The sequence below is a fragment of the Strongylocentrotus purpuratus genome, unplaced genomic scaffold, assembly GCF_000002235.5.
Source record: "Strongylocentrotus purpuratus isolate Spur 01 unplaced genomic scaffold, Spur_5.0 spur5_scaffold_4, whole genome shotgun sequence".
In the NCBI taxonomy this organism is placed as follows: Eukaryota; Metazoa; Echinodermata; class Echinoidea; order Camarodonta; family Strongylocentrotidae; genus Strongylocentrotus; species Strongylocentrotus purpuratus.
Genome location: NW_022145610.1, coordinates 31,851,504 through 31,877,117, shown reverse-complemented (window position 1 = coordinate 31,877,117; position 25,614 = coordinate 31,851,504). Strand labels below are relative to the sequence as shown.

At 37.8% G+C, this 25,614-nt stretch overlaps 1 protein-coding gene across 2 annotated transcripts; it reads left to right on the top strand.

Moving 5' to 3' along the window:
- The first annotated feature begins 14 nt into the window (after nt 1–14).
- On the top strand, nt 15–21,607 carry LOC581918 (WD repeat-containing protein 47). Of its 2 annotated transcripts, XM_030997575.1 has the most exons (11): nt 15–120; nt 2,135–3,348; nt 4,327–4,472; nt 11,951–12,202; nt 14,328–14,945; nt 15,985–16,148; nt 16,873–17,042; nt 17,361–17,528; nt 18,597–18,734; nt 19,575–19,793; nt 20,563–21,607. In XM_030997575.1, the coding sequence occupies exons 2-11, from the start codon at nt 2,280–2,282 to the stop codon at nt 20,706–20,708; spliced, it is 3,090 nt and encodes a 1,029-aa protein (XP_030853435.1). In that variant the 5' UTR covers nt 15–120; nt 2,135–2,279; the 3' UTR covers nt 20,709–21,607. The 2 variants fall into 2 exon arrangements, with proteins under 2 accessions (XP_030853435.1, XP_030853436.1); XM_030997576.1 differs by lacking the exon at nt 14,328–14,945.
- The last annotated feature ends 4,007 nt before the right edge of the window (nt 21,608–25,614 follow it).

Genomic DNA, 25,614 nt, shown 5'->3' with positions numbered 1-25,614 from the left:
CAGCAGACAACTATAAATTTGAGAACGGATATGAATGAATGTTGAGCAAGAGAAGTGTTGACGAGACTAGACAATTTTGAAATTATACTCAACAACAGGAATATCACTAATTATTAGCATGTAAGTATTCTGAATTCTTAGATTATAAAATATTCTAAGCTTTTGGTGTAATAATTTAATTGTTAGGTGACACCTGATATTGAATGTAACAAAAAAATGATCAATCGAATTGGTACCGGTACTGCGGTAGGCGCTAGGCGCTAGGCGATGGGGCTAGGCATCATGACCATAGATAAGACTCCTCTCTGTGTGCTACATGTACATAGGCCTAGATCTACTGTAGACTATGTAGACCTAAGACTAGGTCTATCTCTATCTACGTATCATTGGTGTATGCAGCTGCACTGACCAACTGAAACGATTTCATTCTTGCTAGAGCTAGCTGAGGCCGAGCTGAGCTGAGCTGTCTGATCATTGTGAATGTGTAGCGACTTTGACAGCGCCGCCATGTTGGCGTGTGTAACGATGACGATTGACGTTGAGTCATCGATATGTGACAGTTTGTCATTGGTTGTCGACTTTAAGCTAACAATTGCTGTGCCGTAATCTGTTATTGTTAACTTTTTTTGTGTATAAAGTAAAGTCCTACTCACCTTTAGCCGTCACTAGGTCGAGAATCCCGACAATGTCCGTTGATGCTTGTCCGTGCTGTGATTCCTCGTAGTGCTCCGATGTGTAGTTCTTATACTTTGGTTCTCTTCTCTGGTTCTGCGCTGGCATTGGGAAGAAAACCTGCTTATATATACTGTAGGGGCGCACGCATGTACGTGCGATCGAGTATGGAAAGCCATCCAACGCACGCACATGCGTGCGGTCCATATTGATAATTCCCCATATGTACGTCACAGCGACTACGTGTGTGTGTGTGTGTGTGTGTGTGCATATGATTGACAATTTCTAAATAGGTCTAAATCTTATTCTTATTAAGTAAACATAATATAATTGTTGGCCTTATGAATGTGATGATTGATATTGCATAAAGCCATGAATGATGAATGAATAACTTCAATTTCAATTTTCAAAGTGGGGGAAAAAATGGACCGACATCGATGACGATGTGTGTAGAATTAGAATGTAGATCTAGTTTGCCCAAACATTTTTTGACAAGAGTAATGTAGACTAGAAAGCTGTAGACTACCCTAAGTTGTAACATTTGCTATTTTATTTTATTATAAATGTGCATCAAGACTTCAAGTTCAATCAAGTAACACAGAAGAAAGAAGATTTCCTTTAGACGTTTTGTCAACATATCTTTTAAAACTGAAAGATTCTAAACGTGGCATGAAAATTTGTTCAAATTTAATTTAATTTGTCTGAATTATCAACTTGTCCAGACCAGAATGCGAGGCCATGGATATACTCGAGTGCCAATCAGAGTTGTTGCTACTTGAATAATCAGAATATTCCAAGGCGCTAATTCAGAATCATATCCATACTTCGACTCGTAACTCCGGTTTAGAGATTACTAAAACATATCAAAAATCAACTCAAGTATCAACTGAAGTATTTTCCCCCAAAACGAAGACTTATAATATAATGTACACTTTCTCACACGTTTCATGGCAAACCGCTGCGCAATACCATTGTATACCGTCTAGCGTACCGTCAGTGGGGTGCGGGCTCGATTTAAGTGAGCGACTGTAATCTCAGATCCTCATTAAATTCATGTAATTCATCATTACGGTCTCTAACTTCATGCACCCGTCCGCACCCCAATGTCCGTACAGTATGCAATTGTATTGTGCAGCAGTGAATCTGTGAGAAAGTGTATATTTTAAGTCTTTGTTTTTAGGCAAAATACTCCAAAGAAGATAAGAAAATTGACACGAAACAGGTAAGAAACATAACGACTTTTATATCATGACCTTTATTTGAACAATTGTAGATTTTGTTGATTTTTGGTATGTTTTACTGTAGTAGGGTATCTCAATGCTAGAATTACGGGTCAAAGTCTGGATATGATTCTGAATTCGCGCCTATTCCAATATTATTTTAAATACAGGTCTTGTGGTGAATTTTCTTACTTTCTCTTCCATTGTCTAAAATGAATTTGAATGTCATTTTACTTCTACAGGTTACAAATCCATCGGGCTGATGAAGGGAGATGGAAATTTATGTGCTAGCGAGTTCAAGTTGACGAGAGAACATACGGGTGGTGCCTTATACTGGAACAGAATAAATTAATTTGATCAGTGAGTTGTGACCCCAGCGGCGTGAAGATGCCATCGCCGGTCAACGTTACGGTGAAAGAGACGGAGGTGGTCAAGCTGGTTCTTGACTTCCTCCATACAAGAGAGCTCTATCTGTCGATGCGTTCTCTAGAGCGGGAGAGCGGTATCGTCAATGGACTCTTCTCCGAAGATGCCCTGTTCTTGAGACAGCTGATCTTGGACGGGCAGTGGGATGATGTCCTTGAATTCATCCAACCGCTGCAGAGCATCGAGAGCTTTGACTCAAAGACATTCCAATATCTCATCCTCAAGCACAAGTTCCTGGAGATGCTTTGCATGAAGAGTGAGGACTTCCAGCACCTCCAGGTGGAGTTCTCTAGCGAGGAAGTTGTGAGTTGTCTGAGCGAGCTGGAGCCCTACTGCCCAAGTAAAGAAGAGTACAGTGGGTACTGCCTCTTACTGACCCTACCCCGACTGACGGATCATCAGATGTACAAAGACTGGAGCCCCAGCAGTGCAAGGGTCCAGTGCTTTCAGTCCGTATACCCCCTGGTGTGTAGATTCCTCCCTGTGGACAAAGCTTTAGCAGAGAATGAAAGCACTGCTAGTAATGACAGGCTAGTTCAGCTCATACTCAAAGGACTATTGTTTGAAAACTGTGTTGAGTACTGCCAGCAGAAGGCAATCAATCGCGATGCTAAGAGCAGTCAGATCGTCCTACGCAACATGATGACAGGAACGCCTACTGATGATGCAGACCTCAGCTTGTTGTCATGGTTACAGAGCCTCCCGTTCGACACCTTCGCCACACCCTTCGAGCAGCGATCTTTGCAAATATCAGTCAGCAAAATCATAAAGCCAAGTACATCCTTCTCGGAGCAGATTATGACTCCAATGACACCTACCCCTGGTAGCAAGACGAGAATGTACCCATCTCCATCACCATCGACACCCACTCTGTACAGGGGGAGGCCCTTCTCTTCAAGCTCTAGAGCACTCTCGCAATCTCTCACCCCAAACCTGGAGAGCTTACTCAACCAGGCCAAGAAGAAAGAGGACAATGGAACTGGCGATCCAGGAATGCTCTCTAGGTCATTGATCAACATGCAGCTGTCAGGTTAGTGTTTCCCTTCATCAACAAAAAAAATCTTCTTTAAAGGCACACTGCCATACTTGTAGCTACTTGCTCCCTCTATATAGAAAACTTCCCCAATCGGTGCCTGTTGGTCCCCCATGATCCTCTTTTTCTTATGTTAAATGAGAGCTGAGTTAATGAGATAGCCACCTGTCACAGTGACCTCGATGGCTCGCTGTGTGGTCTAATCCCTTCTTGCCCAGTAGTGGTGACGGTCTTTAAAACTCAACTGTGTGCACTATAGACGATAAACCAACTACAGTGTAACTACTATGTTGAAATAAAATATACTTAAATGGCATCAGAGTGCTCGCATTATAAGAAACAGCATTGTATTGTTGCATACATGTACTTTTACTGATCATTTTAGTTTGCTTCACAGAAATGTATGACTTAGTTTAATATCGTCTTGTAGGTATAAGCCCTATGTACACCAATTTAGGTTAACGAACCTCAACCAGAATATGTCTAAATAATGTAGAGATTGAAGAGAAGAAGTTCTTTGCCTAGTGTACACTGTGCCTTTGTCATTGGAATTGTGACAGATAGAATAGAATACTGTACATTTCTCTTGATTCCTTGACATGTTCATTGACCTGTCTAGTGTCTAAAGCCTGTAAATGAAAGACACAGCATGCTTCTTATGAGGCCAAATTACAAGTACAGTAGGCTTACTGTGTTTTTTCAATAAGTATGAAATTTGCACAATTAATGAACATGAACCCAATAGATTCCCAATTTCCCATAATAATACAGGTTTTGTCACATTTACGAGTACACTGTTAATTTAAAAATTACCCAGCTGAGCCCTTGAAATCTATTCACTTGCTATATTTTCAAAAAAAGTGTCTTGACCCTCCTTCCCCAATTTTAGTGAAGGACATCATCTGCATGAAATGAAAGGCAATTATAATTAATAGATACTGTCTTTTCCTTTGATGATATCCTAATACATTGTAGGTAGCAGCTCAGCCCGTGAATCCTTACCCACACTTACAGAGGGGATAGAGAAGCCCTCAGGGGCCCCATTCTCCATCAGTATCCCTTCCCCTAGTCCCAGCATACCAGCTAGATTCAACCAAGGTTCTGCAGGAGCTAATGCAAAGGTGAGTTCAGTCTTCTGAGAATGTATTTTTTATTTAAGGTTGTATGGGCATCTTCTGCATAAATCTTGAAAACAAATGCCAAATGCACAATCGAAATGTAGGCAACACATACAGTATCCTCCTTGACAGGGCTCCACACTAAAGTTTATTTTGAAGGGGAACCTGATTAAACTTTCTACATAATATATCTGTAAAGTGCTTGGGCACATCGTTGTATCAATGTATTGGGCGCTATAAGCAGAATATTATTATTATTATTATGTACATGTACATGTATGTGCCCTATGTAAAACATTGCCAATGGGGGGTGGGGGGGGGGGGGGGGGGAAGGTCCAGGCTTAGAATTTGGGCGCCCATGTATCCCGGGCACATGTTCGTTTCAGACATTTTAAAGACGTTTTAAAGACATTTGCCCTGTTACATGTACTTGAATGGTCTAGATGTAAAGTATAATAAAAGGCAGGTTTGAAAGTTCCATAGAAATTTAGTGAAATAGGGAAAATTTCTTCAGTCTGTCATCATTCAGGTGCATTTTAACGTTCACCGAGATTCACTGTTGGCTTGTTCCAGTGGAGCCATGCAAATATGTCGTTAAAGTACGGGTGCTACATGTACATGTAGTTGAACTTGTGATGTTGTGCACCTACAGTACAATGTTCTACACCAACTTTTGGGTGCTCTGGAAAGCTCCACCCTGTATGAAACTCATAAAACTCTCGTTCATTTACACTTGTACTGTACATCATGCGAGAACGTGTTTTAATCATGAATACAATCATATTCAGGAGTCAAATAGCAATGTTAGTGGATTCCTTATTTTTGTTGTGCATTTCATTACAAATTACATGTATTTTGAGATTTCAGTCATGTACGTTTACATGTACATGTACAGTACATGTAATTTATCAAGTCTTTTTGATACATGTACTTGTTGCTGTAAATTACGGCTTTCAAGAGCTCTGCTTTGGTGTAGAGAATGATTTGAATTTGATTATTGCATGTCTGCATGATAATATGTGAAGTGACAGTGAAGTTTGAAATATTACAAAACTTTCATTTTTACCTGTAACATTGCTTCATGCTTGTGCTCTAGATTCCATAGTGGGATGAATATGGATATTTTGAGACAGTTATCATTTGAAAACTCAACTATTTTACTACGGGGAATTCACAGATTATTCTCTTTTTCCCCCTTGTTTAAAGAAAAATCTGTCTATTATTAAAGTCTGAGAGAAATCGTGTTACTTACAATGCATGATAAACATGTACATTTACATAGTCTAACATCTTCAATTCACATTGTTAAAGGCAAGCTGAACATCTAATTGGTGAGACAGTCAATACTAAAACCTTATACTTGGGGGGGGGGGGTAATTGTAGTTATGTTTTTTTTAATACCGGTACTATTTTCACATATTGTAGGACTATGATTCTACGTTATTCTATGCATAAAATGTTCCTTCCATACTACAAACATGTTCGTGTACCTCACCATACTGTCTGGATACTGTGTCAATTCACTATACATGTAGATAGGGATGAGTCACCCTCAATATATATCTTAACCCTGGAAGAAAGTCCTAGAGATTTACAGCCTGAGCTGAGAGAAGCGTGGGTTCTCCATTTCATGGAGATAGCAAGAGGATGAGAGATAAATACTGCATGCAGGCCAGTGTAGACTTCACTGTGTGTAAAGGATTCCTTTACAGAATTTCTAAGTTGTGTCCTTATTTTTTATTGACATTTGACAATGGCATGTTCCAGTAGAAACTACCAAGTACCATCTAAACAAACATGTTTGTATTTCTCATGCCCATCTCTTATCTTCTTTTGTTATGATAATAAAGTATGATAATGTGAGGTACTGAGAATGGGATTATAATGCATTAAGAAATGGGACAGTAGAGCCTAAACTTTTTTTGAAGGTGGAGCATTAGCTGTATTAAGAAAGGTGGACAAATAATTATTAGTTAACCACGAGTTATATATTTTGTGCAGTGTGAATGTAGTAAAGATGCAAATTTTTCATGAAATTGTAGTTCTCTCAGCTGTACATGTATGTCATACATAAAATAATGTATGTAAGATTAAAATAGACATACATGTAGGCCTACCCCGGTACTCTTCTTTTCATTTGAAATCGCATTCAGGCCTAAATGTCAAATTTCCCATCTTGAGATAGAATAAAGACCTCTGTGCACCTCTGTGCATTGACGGAGATCATTTGCTTGACTTGCTTCATTCAAAATATGCTACTCAAAGATCCACTATTTACTACATGAAGCAAGCGTTTTTTCTTCCACATATCTAATTAGGCTTAGCATCCTCTCATATCATGTGTTGAAAAGACAAGCTATGGGAGACAAGAACGTCCTAAAACAATGTGGCAACGATGTATTTCCTCAAAACCTGTACGTGTCTACATGTAAACGTACATACAGTATGTACAGTGTAATATGTACGGGTGTATGTTTGCCTTCTACACTGATACTCCACAAAACAAAAATATCCTGGGTCTAATTGAGATTGTTTTCTTAACAACTCATCCCAGTCCAGTCATTGAGGCACCAATACAAATTCAAAGTCATTATAAATGAACATTAATCAAATCACATTTTTTTCCTCAGGGAGTCAGGAACTACAATATTGATATATATTATATACGGTAGGCCTGTCCTCATCAGCTCAAGATTGCCAAATAGCCCGCTATTTCTGATTTGGGAAATAATCCCGAAGTTACAAATCGCGTCTTCATCAGCTCCTGACTTGACCTCGAAACTTGAAACTCAAGCTCGAGAAATTAACTCAAGATATTTTAAATTAAGTTTTTAAATTGGATTTAAAAACATTGAGAGATGGAGTGCTTCGTATTTCTATTGGCAAGCTATTCCATAGTTTGGGGGCAGCAATAGCAAAATCACGGTCCCCAAGAGTTACTTTAGTTTTGCCATGGGGAATCTGAAACAGTAATTTATCTGTGGAACTGCGCAGGCTACGACTGTGTGATTGGACTTTGGGTTGAAGTAATTATGTGATGTAATTAGGGGCTTGACCACTCAATGATTTATAGACAATTAACAATATTTTGAATGAGATTCTTTGACGGACTGGTAACCCATGGAGTACTCTCAGAAGAGGTGCGGTTGAAGTGAATTTCGACCGACGATAGACAAGTCTTGCACATGCATTTTGGACTCTTTGTATACATTTTCTTCCAAAATTGTTTGGCACATGTCATTTATTTGTAATCTTGAACGGTCAGTGTAAGTTTCGTTTGATTCTGTGAGAATTAATTTTTTTCCTTTTTTTTTTACCAGAACTGGAGTTTATCTTTAACTGGATAGTTTGCGATCAGGATAGTTCAAATACCAAGATATTTGGCAATCTTGAGCTGATGAGAAACAGGCCTTATGTTTTATATAGGGGCAGTCTACCCAGCCCTGATAACTACTGTTATTATCATCGTTATTTGACATACACTGTACATGTGCGACGTCGACTTGAGCAAGGTTGACTGTATCTTGAAGCTTAGTGCATGCACTTTTAATAAAGAACTGAGGAAAATCTCTCATGCTACATTGTCAAACTTGATTGGGCCATCTGTCTTTGCAAGACACTCGTGGCATCGGTACATTATTTGAACTTGGAGACTCGAACCAAACAAGGTACATACATGTATGTATGTACATGTGTACTAAATTTACATCACTCATTCATATATTACTTTTGCCCAGTGCCCTTATTTAGATTAGATATTGTAGTTTTATTGCAAATAGACGTACCATACATACATGTACAGTATTTGGTTGACAGCATGCAATGTCTGGTTTTGTTAGGGCCTTCTATACATTTGCACAATTTAAAGGTAATACAAAGTTTTGGGAAATTTTGAAAATTGGGTGGATAGTGAATCTTTTGATATATTTGGATGCCCCTGTGTATGTATTATATGCACTAAAAAAAATTAGCCTCTAAAACACTTCTGTTTTTGAGAAAAATTGAATATAAAAATTTACCGGTGCTCCCGGTAAATTTTGATACATTTCAAATGGCGCTTATGGCCGTACAATGGTAGCTGCGAACATGAAAATCTCAGAATATGTAGTTGTGAGATATAATTTCCAAACGGGAATAGCTAATCTGTCGATTTTAGTCAAGAAACATTGTTTCATAGCTAAATTAAGATCTTGACCTTGAGAGGGTGCTATATACAACATAAAGAGTTTATTGTTTACAATTTCATAACTTTAGACTCGATTTCAACGGCGACAACGATCAATGAACATTGTAGGAATGCATATGCTCCAAATATGTTAATTTGAACCAAATTCATGACCCCATACCAAAACTTTGTAATACCTTTAATAGTGAAATGGTTTTTCAGAGCTTGGGATGATTATACATGCAGTACATTCCATTTGCTGATTGGAAGGGGATTAAATCTCCATCTCATGATATTTGGAGTGATGTGCATGCCGTCCAGCTTGTTAGTCCAACTGTCAAACCATCATGAGCCTTGAAGCCTTCATAATATATATCTTGAATGTACATATGTAGTGTCATCAGATCGCTGAATGCAATGTCAGTTTTGATTTGTCCCAGGATGTGATTGATGTAAACATAGATAATGCATTGTGAAAGAGCAATTTGGATCCAGACGGCGTATGTGTGGACAATTTAAAGGCAATCAGTCTGGAAGATATACATGAACATAGACCATAGGAATGTTAATTCCAAGCTTGTTTATACTGAAAAATTCTCGTAATGTCTAATTAATCTTGTTGTATAAAATGCTGCAAGAGAAAAATACTGAATGGATACTTTAGATGAAAATAGGCTGAGCTGTCATGTATTAAAATCATGTTTATTTGAACATTTTGTTCTCTTTCAGGGTAAAAAAAACAATGAACTGCAACATGCAGTTTTTGTTTTTTGTTACATGAATCATGTGCATTATGTTGGAGGCCTACAGTAGTGTACAGTACATGTATAATGATAGTATTCAATTCAATTTATTTTGCCAAGCAATAAAAAACATACAGGGTAAAACAAAAGCAGTATACAAAGTTTCACACAATTACAATTACTAACATAGATAAATACAGAAATACACACAGAATAATACAAAGGAAATTGCTAATGCTGGTAGCAGCCAGAAAGGGTGGCCAGAAAAGTATGATTTCAAACAATAAATTATTAAAATTGATGTAGCTTTTAAAAGTTGTGTCTTTAGGCTACATGTATACTGTACTTGAGTTGAATACCACAATCAGTTTGAGTTGTTTTAGTGTTTACCATAATTTTACAGACAAAATTTTTAAGTGATCTGCACATTACATACCATATAATGTATGTATATGTACTGTATGTAAATGTACAGTTTGTACACAATATCCTACAATGATTTTACACTACTTTATGAATGCTACATGTCCCCCCGGCCCCCCCCCCCCATTTTTTATAAAATGTATTAGAAGAAACTGTCAAAAAGTATGACTGTAAACTATTAATGATATGACATGTTCTGACATATTGTAGGCCTACATGTACATGAGTGTGAGAGCTTGTATACATACATTGTACATACTGTATTTTCAAGAAGCCAATAACATGGGTACTTGACAATATTCCAGCAAGCAAGCAGGTGAATATTAGTATACAGGGTTCGTGGTGCATTAGGCTGATTGAATTCAGACTGGCACATGGCCCGGTGGCCCGGCCGGCACATCAACTGATCAAATGATTCGGGCCGATATTGATCGTGATACGAGGTGATGACCGTGGGGGGATTCTTCCTTCGCCCTCAGGTATTGCGCATCATTGTACTCAGACACGACCGATGTCGATGTCTGGATTGAGCATGACTCATCTGGGTTGCACTGGTTTGAGTTGATCAGAACCTGAGGAGGAAAATATGCAATGTACTTGACTTTGGTATTTACATTACATGTAGATGTACACTGTATAGGAAAATTCCAAGATCTACATACAGATGTACATATTTAACAAGAGACTGTGGTGGTAGTTGTCTCATGAATTATGCAAATCAAATCAAATGATTTTCCAATTACATTTGTATATCAAGCATTTGGGTTTCTTGTTTGACATACAACAGCTGTGCATTTCTTTTCTTTTCTATATTTGTGTGTGTGACCAGTAGAATTAAATATGAATGTATAATAATTACAGTTTATGTACATGACTGTACATACCGGTCGGTACATGTACATGTACGTGTACCTGATGATGGTATTGAGTTGATTTTATCAAGAATGTATTGTGATACATTGATATCAATTTTTTTGTATTTTTTTCGGTATACACCATCATTGGAGCAATCAGTATGCATAATACAGACATGAGAGAAAGATCTCAGTGAATGTTTATTTTGAAGTACCGGTATTATAATGTTTCTCTTGAATAGTGATTGATAGTTTAACATGGTGTTATCGTCAGTGTTATTCCATGAGTATTTTCCTGTATTGATCTGACCTTATATACGATTGTAGTTTCACACTTACCGGTATACCAAAACAAGGAAAAGTGAGTCATGTTTTGTTCTGACTAAAAAATAACAAGGAAATAAGTATGGTGTTTGATTTTTTTGGAGATGAACACGATCCTATTCTTATTGCTCTTTTTTTTTGGGGGGGGGGTGTAAATTCTGATTGTTCATACATGTATGGACAGGTGCAATATTTTTTTATTTTTTTTTTTCTTCAAGATCATTTGTACATTCTCATCTTTTTATTTTAACCTTGTTACATCAACAGAACTTACCATATATATGGTACCTACATGTATGTGTACATGATATATAGTATACAAGAACATGTTATAGAGTTGAGAAGGAAATTAGTGGTGACAAGGATTTGTTTAAATGTGCAAAATGTACTTAGATGTTTATTCCAAATCTTAAAATATGTCACTTGAAACAGTTAACTTTATTTACTTATTTTTAGTTTTATGTATATGTATATATAATCTTCTGTCATTTTATAAAAATTCTAGATCTACACTGTATGAGGTAATCCTTTGTGACTACACCCTTATGTTTCTTCAATGTAATTTCACAAAATGTACATACTTTATTTGATGTTTAAAGAGATGGAAGATGGAAGATGGAAGTGTGGAAGAACATCAGATAAAAAACGTTCCCTGAAAAGCATGGCTCTTCAAATGCTTTCATATTCTAAATATGGCATGTAACAACAACAAAATCTGGACGGATTTTTATGATTTTTCATGCCACATGTTCATGTAGTCCCATATTATCTTTCTGTGTACAGTGCTTGTAACTTTACCAAGACTTGGCCAAATTTCTTATCATTTTGATGATTCCAGAACCTTGCAGTACACACTGAATGTTAGATGATCAATCTTTTCTGATCGATTCCACACTGTTTCTTTCACAATGCAATTGCATTACCAGAACTCAACTTTATCTTTAATTCAATCTATTGTTTTCATCTTATTAGCAACCAGAGGTGAGGAACTCCTCTGCAGCTGCTTACGAGGATTTCCGTCAGGACCGTGAGAGGGCGCAGCGCGAGCTCCAGGAGAGGGAGCAACGTAGGAAACAACTGGAGGAGGAGCTGATTGGAGGAGGAGGAAGTACAGGACTCCCAGCAGCCACAGCTCCACCAGCCACAGCTCCAGCTGTACAAGGAGGAGCTACCCAAGGCAATGGAGTGACAAGTCCACCTCTAGCAGGGACGACCACCAGACAGGTACATGTAGGCTTGGGTGGGAGGGAGGGGCAGATCACCAATATTGAACAGGAGGTGTTTCACAAAGACCCTAAGTCGAACTTAACTCTAAGTTGGACTCAAAAATTATGGAGATCCACTTGTAGCCATATTAAAAGCCATATTCAAAAGCGAAAAATCAAGTATTTTTGACTTTTTTTTATAAATTCCACATCAAGAAGCATATTCATAAGCGTATTAATAGACGAGCATGGGTTCACCCAGATAACCAATTACTAACCATCCATTCCATTTTCAATAGCAAGTATCAGGTTTGGTAAGAAATGCAATGTATGAGAGCTAATTCATCTAGTAACACATTATTAGTACTTTTAGTTGTTGCACATTAACCAAGCACATTTCAACTGTAGACTGGTCACTCCAAGGGATTTCTCAGATTCAGTGTGTTGCACATTGAGGCTTCGATTCTCCACTAATCTTTATTCATCAGAAATTGTCTTTTGATGTCTTGTGCATGTTGTTGAATATTAGCTTCCTTCAATATTTAGTCCATATGATATGTAGTAGAAAGTTGTGTGTGTAATACCCTTAGACTTTATAGTGTACCCCATTCCCTTCCTCTGTCTGATGATATTGCACAGTTGTTGAAACAGTAGCTCTGTAATTGGAACATACTTTTGAAAATACCAGTACACTGTACATGTACAAAATTACGTACATGTACTGAACATCAGATCATGTCAATGAGACCATAATCAGTAGTGTTTTACTCCCAAATTAAACAAAAAATCAATAATGATGACATATCCAGAAAACGAGCAGAAGCCAAATCATATTTTTATGGTTTATCAAGTGTTAAATTATATTAGTACTGGGTACTGCTAAAATTATTGTAATGATTGAGAAAAGAAATAGATTCTAATATGATAGCCTTTAAAGCTTATCAACACTAGTGTGGTTGGAGGGATTAGACCACACAGCGAGGTCACTGATAGATGGCTACCTCATCAACTCAGCTCTCAAATAACATAAGAAATAGAGGATCATGGGGGACCAACAGGCACCGATTGGGGAAGTTTTCTATATAGAGGGAGCAAGTAGCTACAAGTAGGACAGTGGGGCTTTAAAACCTAAAAGTGAAAACACTATTAGAATATTAAACACAATGGTGATGTCATACTCTGTAGGTCACTGACGATGAAAACAGATTTTCAGCACTTTTTTTGACACCCCAAGCTAAGGATAACTTCAACATACAGTGAAAACAAATCAACATAATCCACTTCTTAGCAGGAATAGTAGTGATGGTAATGGATATACATGCAAATTGTCATGGCAATCGTGTAACATGTTGTGAGAAGGACAAAGTAATCACGTCGTCATCCAAGTTTAAAGACATTGATCAAATTTACTTATAGCTTTTTCCTTGATCGAAATGCTTCAAGAAATTGCACAGAATTAGGAAGTGCTAAAAAGGTCACTTAACATGATAATATCATGTCAAATCTTTGATTGAAGTATGGATTTCATATTTAACAAATATTATCTCAAATTTTCCAGAGGGTAAAAAAAAAAAAAAAAAAACTTAGATAAATATCATCATGAGAATAGATACAAGTACATGGAGGTCTGAGGGGATTTCCCCTCATAATTAATCACTGTTTAATAGTCGATGAAAAGGAAATGAAAAAAGAGCCACCTGTGGATTCAAATTCTGTCAATGGGATGTAATGCAAGAAATTTATATGGCTTGTATTATTTGACCCAAATGTAGCCTTCTTGAAGAGTATTCAGTTATTTTAATACAAGACCTCAAGATTGATGACAAGATAAACTGACCAACAATTTTTTGATGATGACTAGGAATGATCCTACAGTATTCATATTGCATGCTAGCCTTGTGATCTGTTACTATAGAGATCGAGGCAGTGAGAAGATACTATGCTTTGTGCATGATAATAAATTGCTTGCTAATTAGTCATACAAGATCCATGTTTTTTCAAAGCCTATAAATATAGTTATAGATTGCATGGCACGTTCTGGTGGTAGTGTTAAATGTTTGCTGTTTGTCTTTTCTCTCCTTGTTCTTTTGTGTCCAACCTCTTCCCTTCAAAATGTCATTATGGGCTCACTAAAACATTACCAGGTCACACCTCCCAATTTCACCCTTCGTCCCGCGACCGCTGTGAAGTCAAGCACCCCTAAGGTAGCGTACGGCACGGTCAACCACACCCCAGAGCCCGAGGCATCCCCAATCTTGAGCCGACCCATATCGTTTCACCAACCCCAACCCCAGCATCCGATACTCCAACAGCGTAACTCTGCACGGAACAGCCAGCGGAATGCAAGTACCAGTAGCGGAACGCCCAGTCCTCAGACACCCAATCGCCAGTTGGAGACGTCCTTTGGAGAATTGTCAGGTCCTGGTCGGAGAGTTTCTAATGTCACTTATTCAAATCCGGATCCCGTTTTCGAACCGCCGCGAGCTAACCACTTGTCGTTTCCGCAACAAGCGCAACAAAGACCACAGCAATATGATACGGCTAGGTCAGACCAGTACCGCTCCCAACCACAACGAATACCCCAACAGCAGCAGCAGCAGCAAAAGCAACATGACCAACAGCACTTTGCGGTTGGGTCACCGCTGGGTGATGCCTCAAATACGGTGCAAAGAATCAGGAACAGTTCTCCTGCTGCTGTAGCTCAACGCCAGTCACCCAAGCAGCCTCTCTTTGATAACAATGTGATCAATTCTGGATCTAAGGTATTCCTAATGCCCCATTTGCCCCTAGCTGAATCCATATTTCTCTGTTCAATCGATTAAATCTTTGCGTAGTAATTGGTTGGTTGAGTAGGTCAGTAAATAGATAACTGGCAGGAGAACATTTTCAATCTATTAATCAGTTTTATATATGCTTCCTCCGGGGGAAAAAAAAAGAGGACAAGTTTCTTTTGTTCTATGTGATGCATGCTTGTCATTTCTATATTCTCTAGTAGGAGTTTCAAGAGTAGAAAGTGTGCATGTTTTCCTCATGTTATTTCTTGTGGTGGTGATTTTTACTCTCATATAGTATGTTATGGTTATGGTTGCAGTGAAACTAATAGTTTGTTTTTCCATTTACCCGGTGTGAGAATTCTCGCTACCCCAAATAGCGATTCTGCCGAGATCCGGGGAAAATCCTGAAAACGCGCATTGCATTATGGGATAGCTTTTCTACATTACAGCTTCCTGTGCAGGCGCTATATTACTAGGCGCGATAGCGCAAACGTAAAACGCCGTCGCCACACAACGTGTATGCACCGAATATGTCGTCTGCTCGGTCTTGTTTTTTTTTCGCAAATATTTCAACGTTTATTTGAACATTTCATTCGTTGTTTTTTGCGTCTTTTGACATCAGTGACGATGGTTTTCTTTTGTGAGGCTGCACAGTGCTGGGCTCATGATTCCAAGCGTAAGAACCCTGAAAAATGGGGGTGGATGAAGGCCGTGACTTGGGATGGGACTCTATACCGGAAGTTGTAGTGACGACCCGAGAGAGTGAAAATTACCTCGTCTCGCGAATTTCGAGATTTTCGTACCTATTTAGGGTAGCGAGAATTGTTAACCTTATACATATTTATTTATTCTCTTTCAATTTCATCATCTCTCAACATCAATGCAAAAACATATTTTAGATATGCCTGTACTTTTATGAATACAGGTCAGTTTCACTAACCCATGTCAATTAACAACAACAACAAAATATAGGTATGAGTATTTGTAACTTACAGTATATATTTACCGGGGTACATATTTCTTTCAGGAGGGCATAAAGATCTGGAACCCTACATGCCATGCCATCAGTAGTCTAGAAGATGTCCAAGCGATCCGAGCTGTTACCTTTGACCCGACAGGCTCTTTCTACGCAGTGGGTTCCAATTCCAAGACACTCCGGATTTGTGTGTATCCAGAAATGCCAGAATCAAGGTATGAAAGAGAGAATATTTATAATTGAATTTTAAAGGTGTACCGGTATGTCACAGTGTCTGTCAGAAGAAATGCATTGAGCGTGCTTTGAAAGATTTCTGTATTAGATCAACTGGAATATCACCTCCTGGGTAACCAATCCCTGTAAATCTGTTCCAAAGTACAATTGCCCCCTTCCCCCACCCTCCCTCCCTTCTGACAACTACCTAGACACCTGTAACCTTAGACTTGTGGACCCCCCCCCCCCTTCCAATTGATTTAACAAGGTCAGGTAAGTTGATGTCTTCATATGAAAGTAAAAAGTAATTACCCTTTTAACAGTATGTGAAGCATTCATTGTAAGAAAGGTTAGGAAACGACATGCATCATATAATTTTGCTCTTCCATTAATTTTTAAAAATTATTTTGAATCTCTAACACATCAGCCAGTGCCGCTTTGAGTGCTGATAATGATAATATGTCATGTTTACCCAAGTTAGCCTCATATAATGCTGTTCTCCCCATTAAAAGTCCCTACAAATTTCACTGCATTGTCTTGGGAATGGAGGCATTTTTTAAACAAAAGCACTCAGAGAGATCTTTAAAATCTGTTCATGTTTCTCAAAGTCAAATGTTATAAACTGTTTTTGTTCATGTCCCATATTGTTTTTGTTCATGTCTCATATTGTTTTTGTTCATGTCTCATATTGTTTTTGTTCATGTCTCATATTGTTTGTTTTGACAGTGGAGGGGGTAGCATACAGCAGCCCAAGGTGTTGTTCAAGAGGATGCGTCATCACAAGGGTTCTATCTACTGCGTTGCATGGAGTCATACGGGTAACCTAGTCGCTACTGGATCTAACGATAAACTCATCAAGCTGGTCCGTTTTGATCCCGACAAGTGCAATGCTAGTGGTGAGTATGGCTTGATTGATTGATTGATTTCTATTCGCCAAGCTTCCAACATATAATATACAAGAATAACAGATCAAAATTAATTCAGCTTGAACAGGATAACCCACTCAACCCATAACCCAATCAGAATCACATTTTGCATATGATACTTTGTCTGTCTTTCTCTCTTTCTCTCTGTATCTCTTCATATGGCTCAGTATCTTCTCTATTTTTCTTACTATACTCTCTTTTTCAGCCTGGTTTTTTCTTTAATCTCCCTGTTGCATAAATTAGGCCTTCTTCATTATACCGCTCTTGACTCCCTGTTTCTAACCATAGGACCCGATGTTGATCTGTCCTTCCACGACGGAACGGTCCGGGACCTGGTCTTCCAGAAGGACAGTCCTAGCGGGACCACCTTGATTAGTGCAGGGGCTGGTGACTGCAGTATCTATCTGACCGATTGTCAGCAAGGGCAGCCTGTCCATGCAATGGCTGGACACACAGGTTAGTGTGTGGTGTTTATGTGAAGTGCAATATTGTTACTCTGACATAATACAGTCAAACCTGTCTATAGCGACCGCCCAAGGGAAACACAAAAAGTGGTCTTTGAACGCAGGTGGTTTTGTAGACAGGTTCCTTTAGTACATGTTTCAATGAGAAACCATTTTTAAGGGAAACAAAAAATGTGGTCTTTGTGGACAGGTGGTCACTACAGCAGGTTTGACTGTAGACAGGAATGCAGTTATTTCTCACTTTGAAAGGTATAGTCCTGAGACTGTGGTACAATATTGTTATATTGGCCTACTATTGTAGACTAGGGGAAGGGTGAATGTTCCCCAACATGGATAATGGGTGTAATTTCAACCTGCACACTTTATCATTCTTAAAGGTATACACCAGTTTTGGTTATGTGATTGCATTGTGAAAGAAATGTTGTGGAATCGATCTGAAAAGGTTGATCATCTTGCATATAAGTATTGGTGTGTACTGCACGGTTCTGGAATCATCAAAATGATAAGAAATTTTACCCAATCTTTGGTTAAGTTACAAGCATTGTACACAGAAAGATGTATAGGGGACTTACCTGTATCTATCCAGTTCGGATAGATATAATAATTTACCAAATATATCAATTAGTAGGCGGTTTCCTGGCAAAACTTGTATCATCACGTTTTAGTCAAAACATATTCTTTCACATGATTGAAAATAAGAGCTTCCATTTCATTTTTTGAGAGGGGGGCGTTTCCAAAACTGGTCTTTACCATTAATAACATGCTTGGATGCTGCAAGGACGGTCCCCCAATCTGACAACAGGTATAAACAAAAAAGGACTTGGAGCACTGATTTTGTGTAGATACATGTATATAGTGTTGTTTACATCTCTTTAAATATATACATACATTGTATATGCATCCCCTCGAACAAGGCTACATGTGTATATGTTTGTAAAATTGTTGAATATCCAACATTAATCTGGTTTTATGAAGAATGAGCGATTCTCACTTGAATAATAATTATACATTGCTTGTAACTCATAGGGTATTAAACCAAGCTTCTTTTCTCCTTTTTCAGGTCATGTGCTATCCCTGTACACCTGGTCTGGTCACATGCTGGCATCAGGTTCACAAGATAACACAGTGCGCCTGTGGGACGTGAGGACACCACGATGCATCCAGATCATAGGCTCACCAGGGTCAGACAGCGGTGAAGGTAGGTACATCATATATCATGTTTAGGAATACCTCGGGAGATAGATCTATAAATCAGGGGGGAGGGTGACATGGAATGAAGAAAAAGAATGTGCACTTGATCAATTGATGAACAGAGATGGAATGAAGCTACAAGCTGTTATCACTCTCTGTCACTTTCCTTTTTTAATTGGTAATAGCTTGGAGTAATTGGAGTTGGAGTAACTGACAGAAAAGGGTTAGGGGCTGAAGTATAGAACCTACATTTGTTTATTTGTTTTCCTCCTCAGTGGGGCAGGGTTGGTAGAAGCTGCCTTGCATCTCTCCCTACCCCCACCCCCTCTCCAAATCTGCCTATGTGTATTGACCCCTTCCTACAATAAATCTTAGCTTTCAATATATGCATAGCAATTTTTGAATAGCAACATGGAGAAGAAGTGCAATTTGTTCTTGTTTCTGCATAATATTTTTGAATTCCAGTAATACAGCGTCTTGATTCATGACAAGTAAATTGTATGCCTCTGCTACAAAGTAGAAGGAGGCAGTATGTTTTGGGGTTGTCCGTCTGTCCGTCCACATTATCAATTGAACCAATTGATGGATTCCCGCCAAACTTGGGTCATGTATGTATCTTGCAGAGCCAATGAACTGATTAGATTTTAGGGTCATGAGGTCAAAGATCACAGGGTCATATATGTATATGAAAAATAGCTTGTAATCACGATATTCTGACAAACTGTTAATGGATTACAATCAAACTTGAGTTATAAAAATGCTTCTGTTTTGGTTTGTAAAATCTCTCTATGGCAGAGGCATCATAGTTATTGTTTAATGTACCTTCTCGCTCTCTCTTTAAACGCAGGGAGTGGAGCTGCCGCGGTAGCCGTGGATCCCTCTGGACGACTCCTTGCATCAGGACATGAAGACTCTTCCATCATGCTCTACGACATACACGGAGGGCGCCCCCTACAGACGTTCAAGTCTCACAGCTCCGACATCAGATCCCTCCGATTCTCCCCACGGAACTTCTACCTGATGAGTGGGTCGTATGACTGTACCATCAAACTAGCCAATCTGCAAGGTGAATGTTCTTTCCTATCTTTCTTTAATTGGACAATTTGTCTTGATGCCCTTAAAGGCCCACTGTACTACTTGTAGCTACTTGCTCCCTCTATCTAGAAAACAATGCCTAATCGGTGACCATTGGTCCTCCATGATCCTCATTTTCTTATGTTAATTGAGAGCTGAGTTGATGAGATAGCCACCTGTCAGTGACTCTCCTGGGTGGTTAATCCCTCTTAGCCAAACTAGTACTGATGGGCTTGAAGATATTTTCATTCTTGTTTTGTCAGTGTGCCTCATAAACTAGGTTTAGTCTGAGAATGTTCAGATTGCCTCTGCTTCCTCTATATTGTAAGCTGAGAGCCAGCATGGCATTATCTATAGCTTTCTACATAGAGATAATGCCCTTCTGGCTTTCAGCAGAAGGTCATTACTCCAAATTTGCACAAAGGGACATTAAATATCAGAATCTAACTGTTACAGTCAAACCTGCTTTAATGACCACCTGTCTACAACAACCACATTTTTTGTTTCCCTTGAAAATGGTTTCTCATTGAAACATGTACTAAAGGAACCTGTCTACAAAGACCACCAGTCTACAAAGGCCACTTTTGTGTTTCCCTTAGGCGGTCGCTATAGACAGGTTTGACTGTACAGTATCTAATTTTGTTTTTGTATCAATACAAAATATAGAAATGCTTTATCAATAGTGCCCGCAACAATGACCTTTTCCATCTAAGCTTGACACTTCCTTATTTTGTCATCTTAATTTTTGTTTGTTGCTGCAGCGGATATCACACAAGCCGTTCCCTCAGCAACCATTGCAGAGCATCGGGATAAAGTGATCCAGTGTCGCTGGCATCCTAGTGAGCTCAGCTTCCTAACATCCAGTGCTGACAGGACAGTCACGCTGTGGGCTATGGACAATCCCTAAATCATCCAACGGTAACAGAACATCAGGGGGGCGTTTCACAAAACTTGTCATCACTAACAAGTGACAGTTTTTGTTATAAGCTACTGAAATCCTTGCTTCTGATTGGTTATCAGCAGATTCGTCACTAAATTTTGTCATTTTTCATCGAAAAAAAGGTTTTGTGAAACGGGCCCCAGGTCATCCAGTGCTGCTGAATTCCGTGTAGACTCAACTCTGCTCCTAAGTCATGCTCTGCGGTTACTGGACAGTTCGTATTCGCTTGAATCCTGCATCAACCTTGTGCTTGGTGTTGTCCAGAGTCAATGACATTGTTGTGAGCTTAGCCTTGTCCTCGTAACCTTCAGTGCTGACTTGAAAATCAGGCTCTGGGACTGTAGACATTCTTAAACCTCTTTGGTTTCCTAGTTCAGTCAGCCATTGAAGAGCATTAAGTCACCAACCAGTCTTGCTTCTGCAACTCTTGTGGACACAACTTCTCTAGGTCATCTGGACAATCCATAACCCTCTTTTGATTAACGGTTGCAGAGCTTCAAATCATCCAGTATATGGTTGAAACCGTTATGAACTCTGCTTCTCTAACCCTACTCTGGCCAATCAGCAATCTAAAGATCTCTCTAATGATTTGATAAACCATTGCAGAGCAACCTAAAGATCTCTCTAATGATTTGATCAACCATCGAAGAGCAACCTACTTTCACAGATGTCCCAGTGAACTTGGCCTCCTTTGTTATGCTGTGGTTGGACGATCCCTAGATCCATTTGATGTCTAAGCTACTATGTCGTTGAAGGTATAGTCAATATTCACTTTGATCAATAAAGAACATGGTTAGAAAATGGACACCTAGAGACAGAAGGAGATTTAGATGGTCTTTACTGAGTGCTTCTTTATGGTACGTGTTCACTTTCTTGTTTGTTAGTACAAGTGATGATGTAGGCTGTATGTTCATGTGTATGCTGTATCTACAAGTGTACATGCTCCATACATGAACAGGTGCATGCATTGATGTCCCTGTACATATCCATGGTAAGAGCTGATTTTTATATAGTGGACCTTATACTGTTAAGGTGATCTAACTTCTCAATACGTGATTGATTTGATTTCTTTGTGGCACATGTGTAATATATACATCGTCAGGGTTAGTCATTCAAGAGTATACTTCACTGCCTGTTCTATTAATCAGCATTCTCTGTATGACGATCGTAATTTCAGACGTAATGTAGATGGGATTTTTTGCACCACAGTAAAGTAAAATGCACCAACGAATGTGAAATTTGCCCACCAATTTTTATGTAAGCATTATTTTTCATAAAACCTAACATTTTAATATCAACAACTTATCATATTCTGTTTGAGTTTGTCATAACATAACTAAACCCCCCCCCCCCAAAAAAAAGAGATCAAAATAGTGATCATAATTCTAAACACCAATATTAACAACAAGATTCAGCAGCAGTCTAGAAGTATAAATAACATACCTTTTTTTAAATTTATCATTTACCGGTATTAGATATTGTATTTCAATTTCTTTATTCTATGTGTCAGTGTACAGCTATCTATAGCATTTTAATACAGTAACAAGAACCAAATAAGAATTACATTAATCACCAAAATATATATACCTTGCTTTGATTTGAAAATTGTATCCACACATACCTAAGGCATTTCTAGTATTAAAGAAACAGCATATCGTTATTTGGGAGCATGTTGTAGGAAACTAACCACCAAATTTAACAGCATATATTAAAACTATGCTTATTTTGTTTTTGTAAATATATCTCCTTCTGACTACCGTAAAGTGAATATAACCTTGAATCTGTTTGAAGCCAATCTTGCCACACTTGTTAAGTAAAGGAAGCTGCCCCATAGATTGTAACTGGTGGGTCAAGTATTTTGTAAGCTGTTTATGGTGGTGTCATATGTTTCATGACTTTAGCTCTAGGATTTGGACAGAGGTGTAGGGTATTAGGGTTAGGCTACAGTGAAGTCTTACCTTAGGTTTAGGGTTGGAGTTGGGTTCAGGTTTAGATTTAGGGTTTGGGTTAGGTTACGATTTAGGGTTAGGTTTAGGTTTAGGGCTAGGATAGTGTTTGGTTTAGGTTTAGGTTCAGGGTTAGGGATAGTATTTGGTTTAGGTCTAAAGTCAGGAATTGGGTTCGTGTAGGAAATTGACTGCACAGCAATTATCACCGGAGCTTGTGTTGTAGAACTGATCATCGTACCATTGATAACATTTTGATAAATAGATGATGTATTTGTCACACTAGAACTTTCTTCCCATCATTCCTTCTTGTCTCTTTACTGTTCCTCTTTCAATTATCCCCTTTCTGTGAATTCTAGTCTAGGTTTAAGTTCTTTTTGAAACCCTGGTACATGTACATGCACGGTGGTCCCAATACCCCTCCTCCATTCCTCTCTCTCTCTGTCTCTTTCTCTCTCTCTCTCTCTTTCTCTCTCTCTCTCTCTCTCTCTCCCTCTCTCTTTCTCTCTCTTCAATGTAGCAGTGTTAATTGTCAACCTTCCACTGAAAACATACATGTATTTCACTACCGTATAACAAATAGCCACAAAGAAGCGAGTTTATCATGATAGCTTGTGAAGATTCCTGAATGTATCTCAAATTTATGTTTTTGTGTAGATTTCAAGTAGAAACTACAGAAAGTAAGAGGATATATATGTGTACTATTTGGAATTGTGAATGACTGGTTTTTAGAAATCTCTGTACAGCACTGATGAAATTCTTACTCTTGTTGTTTTAAAAGTAAGTATCCATGCAGTTAAATGCATATATTTTTTTGTGTGTGTTCATGGAACTTGTACTTTCAGCATAAAACAGCGTCAACATTTTGTCTTGCAAGTGGTGTGAGACTTAATTTTACAGAATCGTTTAAACAGAAATTTATAGACAAACAGAAACATAGAGGAATGGGTACATTATTGTGTACATGTATGCAATGTACATGTGTGCTTTGTTATTTCATTTTTTCTTTCTTCCAAACAATCAAAAGTGCTATGTATGCAAATAATGCAATATATTTAATGGATTTCTCTTCTGAAAACTGAAAGAATTGAGTATTAGTGTATTACACTTGCAAAAAATAGCATTTTCAAATGAATAGCTTATTTTCTGGTACATGTATGAACATGAGCACTGTATAATTATCAGTAGTACATAGATATTTATGGACATTGTGCATTCATGCAGTTATTAGTGAAAATGTTTCTTATCATATGGGCATTTCTATGTGTGACAAATTAAATCTAAATGTTTTTTTGTAAAAAAATAACAAATTAATACATATATACATGATTAATACATTCGCATTTCATTTTATCAGACTGTAGGCACCAGGAAAACATATTGACATTGCATAGTTTTGTCACAAGATATTCATACGTAGGATTCACAAATAGCAGTTCAATGCCCTTCGTGAACTACTGTTTGAACAACCGCCTCCTGCACTTAGAACTAAAAATTGTACTCCATGTTATGTCGTAAAATGTACTGCATCAGTTTATGTATGCAATATATTACTTAGTGCCCCTAACTTACATCAGTCATCAAATATTGTGCTGCAAGCATTTAATACCGAAGATAGTAGAGTGTACATTTTGATTGTTGTCATTTTAATTGAATACAAAGTGCATGAAGCATCATCACTCATTGATATTGCAGAATTTTTTGTGATTAAAATTAGCAGAAAGTTTTTAGGGCATGCATGTAAATGTTTTTGTTATAATTGAAATACCTTTGGTCTCTCAGATGCAGATGTGTTTCATGAAGACCATAAGTCCTGGGGGTGTTTCACAAAGATTCTGAGTTGAACTTATCTCTAAAGTGGACTTAAAAATTATGGGAAGCCATTAGCATGCTTGAAAATATTTTGTAAAAGTTATTTTAAAAGGCATAAAATGTTGATTCAAATCATTCATATTTTCTATAATCAAGGAGATTTCATGTCCTTGATGTGGAATTTATGATAAGTCTAAAATACTTGAATTTTTGCTTTTGAATCCATTTCATTATAAGGCTACAAGTGGCTCTCCATAATTTTTAAATCCAACTTAGAGTTAAGTTTGACTTAGGATCTTTGTGAAACACCCCCAAGTGCTACAATTGACATTTATTTAGGTTACTAAACCATTATTATGATTAGCACAGATGCATCGAGCCTTGAGCATGTATGGAAGTATATGTACCTATTATATAACTCTTTGTGTATGATACATGGATAAACTACTTTACCCGGCAGATTTCCTGTAGGTATACATGTAGGTTATTGAACAGAAATAGATTATATCTTGCTATTACCTGTAATATATTGATGTGTCTGTATAGTAGATGAAACTCTATATTAGCTTTTGTAAATAGGAGAGAGAAATGTATGTGTATTTGTAATGTTTAAGTCTGTAGCAAACAACACATTGTTATGCATATGACAGAATAAAATGCACTTTACAAGAGTATGGTAGGCAATTTGGCTAGATAGTTAGATGAAAATTTAGATCAAAACAAATTTATGCTCTATGTTTTGTGAAAGGTCTAAGATGTCTACGATATAATTATATACATGTATATTTTGTGGACAGTTTTATTTTCAGGGGCCAAAACAATGCTTTCTATAAATTTATTTATCATTTTGCTTCACTTTGTCATGCTGTATATCTTTCTTTTTTTTCTTTGGAACTGACATATTTTGATCTTTGTGACACTGCCTTTTCATTTAAATGCTTTTTCAGGTTTGTAGAAATTTTTTGTTGTGAATCTTTTATTTATTTATACAAATATTGATTTGAATGAAAATAAAAGCATTAAATGCTTGCAAAATGCTGAAGCACATTAGAGTTTGTTATCATTCTTTGTGTAAGTGTTAATTTATTGCATTAATCCACCAATGATATTGATAA